General features: G+C 36.9%; 1 protein-coding gene across 1 annotated transcript in view; it reads left to right on the forward strand.

Moving 5' to 3' along the window:
- LOC117557850 (CD82 antigen-like) overlaps nt 1-3,913 on the forward strand; it is a 45,984-nt gene extending 42,071 nt beyond the window's left edge. The window contains exons 7-9 of the mRNA XM_034233827.1: nt 1,843-2,016; nt 2,122-2,205; nt 2,692-3,913. Coding sequence (XP_034089718.1) covers nt 1,843-2,016; nt 2,122-2,205; nt 2,692-2,769 — 336 coding nt within the window. The 3' untranslated portion in view covers nt 2,770-3,913. The remainder of the gene's footprint in view (nt 1-1,842; nt 2,017-2,121; nt 2,206-2,691) is intronic.
- Nucleotides 3,914-6,000: the final 2,087 nt, after the last annotated feature.

The raw sequence follows: 6,000 nt of genomic DNA on the forward strand, positions 1-6,000 counted from the left end.
TATCATAAACCTGTTTTGTACGCTTTAAAACACTCGGTAGTTATTTTTTAACCAGTTGTTCTCTATTCACCTTGCAGGTTCAACTCTGTGGCTTGTATCCTGGATTATATGTTTAAATCATGGATGTTCAAAGTTCATATTTGTCTAATATTAGTTTACTTTTCATTAATGAAGTATGACGCTGCGCTGTCCCTATTTGTGATCAAATGTTGCTAGCCCCGCCCCTTTCACGTGAACGCTTTCAGCTGGAGAGAGAAACCCTGGCTTGATTTACCGAGTTGATAACCAGCGTCGTAGGACCGCTTAGCGAGAGCGCGTTTGTTAGGGTTAGTTAAGATAACTCAAACATATCCAGGGTCTGTTGAACTGGCTTCGTAGTACAGGGCACAGGTGGTTGCGTAGCAGCGCTAATGTCAAAGACACAAACATTATACATTATATTTTTATTTTACCAGGATGCAGTGACATTTGGGAAGGCTTAGCCTTCCCTAGCCTACAGTACCCGCTGCCCCTGAGTGTTCCTGTTATTCAAAGATATATCTGGATACACAGGCCTCAACTTACAATAGATTCATGGATGAAAATGAATAATAATAAAAAAAGAATATCAAAATGTTCCCTTAAAGGTAGGGTATGTAAGTTTGAGAAACCGGCTCGAGATCGCTAGAATTTGAAAATACACGACCGGAGAAAATCTGCCACTGCCTTACAGAGAGAGCCCCTCCTCCAACACACACGAACGCGCACATGACCAATGAGGGCACGAGATAAGTTTGTGCACAGATGGAAGGCTGACAGGCAGGTAGGCCATCCAGTTACTTTAGCCGGGCCGGCTAAAATGATTGGTCGTGCTTTTTACAGTACTACGGCTTCCACAGATGACATTTCTTTATGGATTATTTGTCAAAGCACTTCAGATATTCATTGCTATCTGGATGTTAAGAGCATTCCATGGAATATAACAAAAAGTGTATCTCGAGCCGGTTTCTCAAACTTACCTACCCCACCTTTAAGTGCCACACACATACTGTAGCAAAAAAGGGAAAAAACGCATTTGAACAGCAAAACCCATTAACTCTCATTATCTTTTACTACTGACCACAAAACTGCAGGATTCAGGTGACCTCTGAATAAGGCCACTTCAAGGATAAGTTCATTTATTTTTAAATATTATCATTGAAACATATTTTCCTTCACTTAATTTAATTTATCAATTAAAAAACTATAAACCTTCAAGTCATTAAGGGGCTGTAATACCGGTAATAATTGACTTGTGGCTTGTTGGCTGAATTGTCTTGTATGACACAGAAGGTGTGCAAAAACCTAATTTCTAAATAAAGTAACTAAAGCTGAGTAGAAATGGCATTAAAGGTACAGACCCAAGTAAAGGTATGATCAAAACAACATATATGAGCATTCTAGTTGACATAGTAAAACAACACAACTTTGATAAGTTTAAACAACAAAACTGCTTGGTTAGTTTTAGAAAAATATTGTTGTTTGGGTTGAAAATAAGAAAGTGTGTTGCCTATATAACTGTGACGTATGTGACATGGTACAACTAACATTGTAACTTACGTAAAACAACCTAATGTGTGTACTTTTAGTTTCTCAAGGAACACATTTCCTGGATGAAAGTCTTGGGTTTGTCAGACCAAACCCTGAACCTTGTCATCTTCCGTATTCGTTGACTGTCTTTATACGACGACAAATGACTTCCTCCTTTGCTCCAGTCATAACTACTTCAGCCACTAGAGGTCGTAATGAGCTGCATTCAATGACGACCTATAGGTCAAGTTTGTTGAGTAAGGACACCTTATAAGTGTATTTCTGTGTGTGTAGATGGAGTGCTGTGGCTGGAGCAGCCGTCTGGACTGGAGCGAGAACGAGGTGATCGCCAACAGCTCCCAGCTGCTATTTCCCTGTTCCTGCCAGAACATCTCGGCCTCCACCGGGAACTTTTCCGACAGCAGCTTCTGTGAGGCTCAGACGCCCGACTGGCCCGTATACGACACGGTAAACACTGTTTTTTTCTAAAGGTTACATTAGTTTCCTGTTTCCTGTTACATGATTGTGTTCTTCGTGTATTCATTCTTCGGTCTTCTGATTACTCACCTCCAGGGTTGTGCTGCCAGCGTGGAGAGCTGGCTGCTCACCAACCTCGGGGTCGTTCTGGGTATCTGCCTTGGAGTGGCTCTGATTGAGGTACATTGTCATTGATACATTGTCATGGTCTTTCTATAAAGTTACACTAGGGGCGCAAAGTCTTTAGGCTGATATGAAAGCTCTCAGTACAACTGGCGGATAAAACAATCAACCAAGACAAAACGGAACAACCACACAGTGATGTGATTGCAGATATGTTTCTTTTTTCATGAATTCAAAAACAACGCTGTCTATTAAGTACTTTAATGTAGTGACCACATAGTAAAAGCCCCCATACATCATGTCACAGTACAAACAGTGACAAACAGCATATTCATAGTGAGGCTGCGGCTTACTTTCAATCAAAAAGAGCCGTTACAAACAAGTACGTGTTTTTAAAGATAAACATTATTTATATTTTATGTTTTAGAGATAGAAAAAGTTTCGTAGACATACAATATTTAAAGATGTGCACTCATAGATAAAACATGTCTTAAAGATGAAAAAGGTTTTAATGAAGTATTGATCTATGTTTTTGTTTGACAGCTGGTGGGGATGATCTTGTCCATCTGCCTGTGCAGGAACATTCACACAGAGGACTACACCAAAGTGCCAAAGTACTAAAGCAGCTGACTGGAGGAACAGAAAGAAAGAGAGGGAACCTTAAAATAATGCATTTTGTTCACCATCTTGTATTTGGTGAAACATTTGTCCAAATGTAAAATAGTTTGTTTTATATCTTGTTAGATTCTTCTTCTCGTGAGCAACTTTCACCTTATTTTATTTCTGTGACTTCGTTTTTTTTGTGCACTTTAGAGAGAGATGCTGAAAATGATTTTGATTACATTTATATAAGACTACATTTTATCAGGAACCTGTTGGTTCCGATTAAAGCATCTCTGTAAATGATCGCTTTTTGATTTTAGTTTTCCCCAAAAATCTGAAGAGAAATCACATTTTATCGTCTGTAGCGTAAGAAGCTAAGCTAACGTTAGCATGACAACTGATTTGAACAACTGGAAAAATCCTCTGTGTGAGGCATGTTTTTTGTTTTTTATACACCAGCGTTCTGAGTTATTGTGAAATGTTTTTAGTCATTTGTATATAATTTGAGTCATTCTTTGTGTGAATTTTACTCCAAAAAAAAGTCTGCCAGTGTTTTATGTAGTAGCTGGTTTTTAAAAGTTGGCAGTTTTTTGTGTATTTCTTTTCTTAAATTTTGTCCTGGAAATAATAGAAATAATGTGGTACTAAAGAGGAATTTATGATAATTGTTTTGTGAAAGTATCACTCCGAGTTTACAATTGTCTTCGACAAGCAAAAACAAGATTTTCCTTTTTTAAGATAGCTTTAAGTTTATATTTGACGTAAAATAGATCCAGTTTAAGGAGTGAAATGTTTCTTAACTGTTTTTGAAATATATGAACTTAAATGTGGAAAGGGGATACAATTATTTAGGCAGAAGAAATATGTTTTGCGAAGATCCGTCTTGGAAATTTGTTTATACTGAAAAATCTTTTGAAATTCCTTTATGTAAACTTTTTCATTCTCATCCAAGATGTTGTGGTGTTTTTATAATGTACAAATCCAGTTCCTGGTTTCTTTTTATGTACAGTCAGTATGAAAAACAACCCATTAACCTTTATAATAGTTTCTTAGACGGAAAGGGTACGTATGTTTGTAACTAGATGGACTGTTGGTAGCTTGATACGCAAGTGTGTACTCACAACATTCATCCTTTCATTTGACCAATAAACTGATTACAGTGGCTCGTTGTTTGTCTTTAATCCACTTTCTGAGGTCGTAAAGCTGCAATCATCAAAATTGTATTATTTACGAATGAAATGACTATAGTGTAAAATAAATTGTGTGTAGCCTTTAAAGGTCCCATGTCATGCTTTTCCGGTTATTACCCGTCCCCTTGTGTGTTATGAAGGTGCGGGAGCTCCAACAAGCCGTTTAGGACAGAGAGTGAATACACATACTATACAGAGATGCTGTATGAGAAACCAATGTGAGTTTGGAAAATTGAACAATGTAAATCTATTCTAGTAGACCTCAACAATGGAATTATGATCAGTAGAAATGGCCATGACATGGGACCTTTAATGCTTTGATCTATAGACCATGGAAATAACCTGTAGTAGTTTTGAAAAAGGGTGTAGTTCACCTTTAGTAGCCTGCCTGAAATCTACCAATCTTCACAAAAGGCATTATGGCGTGATAACTTGACCCCAAATTCGATATATTTTAGTTTTTGTGGTATTAGTGTTTTTATTTCAATTTTATATGAATATTTTATGAACAATTAATTGTTTCAAATAGCTTTTGTGTCATGTGACTCCTTAGACACAACTCTTTATTAGATTGTAATGCTTTTTTTGTTATATATTTGGACTTTATGAAAATTCAGCTTTTTTCAATTTGTAAATCTTGTTTTTTCTTGAATAGCTTCTGTGTCATGTGACCCAGTGGCTTGCATTGTATACCTACATTACAATAATAGGCCATACCTCTTTTTATTTGGATTTTGTTCCACCTTTTCTATTAATAAACAAACAATCCACTCAGTGGACAAAGACTTTGTGCAGTTCCTGTGCAAACCACCAGAGGGTAATGTCGCTTTGCATAAAAACTACACTACATACAGAGAAAGAAATGAGAGACAAAAGAATAACAGCTCTGAGAGTGAGGAAGTCCTCGGAATTGTTATTCATTTAGAGATGCATATGCCTACTAATAGTCATGGTCAGTTCCTTGATTAGACAAGTTATGCAAAAGATGCTGCAGAAAGTATGATTGACATGTTTTAAACGCACAATGTACTTCTTTTAAATGAATACAGGACATAATATGCTCCAAACTTTTTTCAATAAAGCTTATTTTTATAAAGTCGGAAATAGATTGTTTAAGTACAAGGAGAGCTTAATTATTCTATGTATAAAAAACACATGTTTATATATTTGGTTACTTTTTATAGATTTCTTTCTGATTTCTGACATAATTCAAAACGCATTATAAACAGACAATTCCGCCTTGTTACAGATTATTAATAAAATGTGTATTATTCATAGGAGAGAAATGTTTCCCTCATATTTTATTTTGAATTTTTTTTAAAAAAAAACAGTATTTCCCAAAAAACAGAAACAAACATTTAAAAAATTGTCCAAAAACAAAGTGAAGCCACACACACACACACACACACACACACACACACACACACACACACACACACACACACACACACACACACACACACACACACACACACACACACACACACACACACACACACACACACACACACACACACTATTCCAACATTCAACTGCTGCCCAGAGCAAAAAGTTCAGAAATCTTTTGCCAAAACTCAACACAACATGTGCAAACAACTAAAGTTATGAAAGAAATACAGCAATCAAAAGTGCCTTGGCCTACCTCAGGAATATACTGTTATCAGATCATGTACACCATTGTTACATGAGAATTTACTTTGTCCTGATTCTGAGGATAAACTGCTCCAAACCAAAAAAAAATCATCCATTGATTACATCAAACCATAAAGTGCCACCATGTAGTAGCCTGTAATGAGATCATATACTATAGTAAAGCCACTGTACCTGAGGGTGTTGACAGCATATTGATGGATGGTTGATTGGTTGTTCCAGATGTGTTCTCTTCCCTGGAACATGTGACATGCTCAGGAAGTGACTAAATAAACTTACACACACACAATCACGCCATACGTCCTTCAACGCAGACGGTAGAAACAACAGCTGACAGGAAACAGGCAAGACACACACGGTCCAGACCAGTGAGATCACCATCAGCCATGTTAAGCATAATGTGATTTCA

Source organism: Gymnodraco acuticeps, unplaced genomic scaffold (genome assembly GCF_902827175.1).
Source record: "Gymnodraco acuticeps unplaced genomic scaffold, fGymAcu1.1, whole genome shotgun sequence".
Classification (NCBI taxonomy): domain Eukaryota; kingdom Metazoa; phylum Chordata; class Actinopteri; order Perciformes; family Bathydraconidae; genus Gymnodraco; species Gymnodraco acuticeps.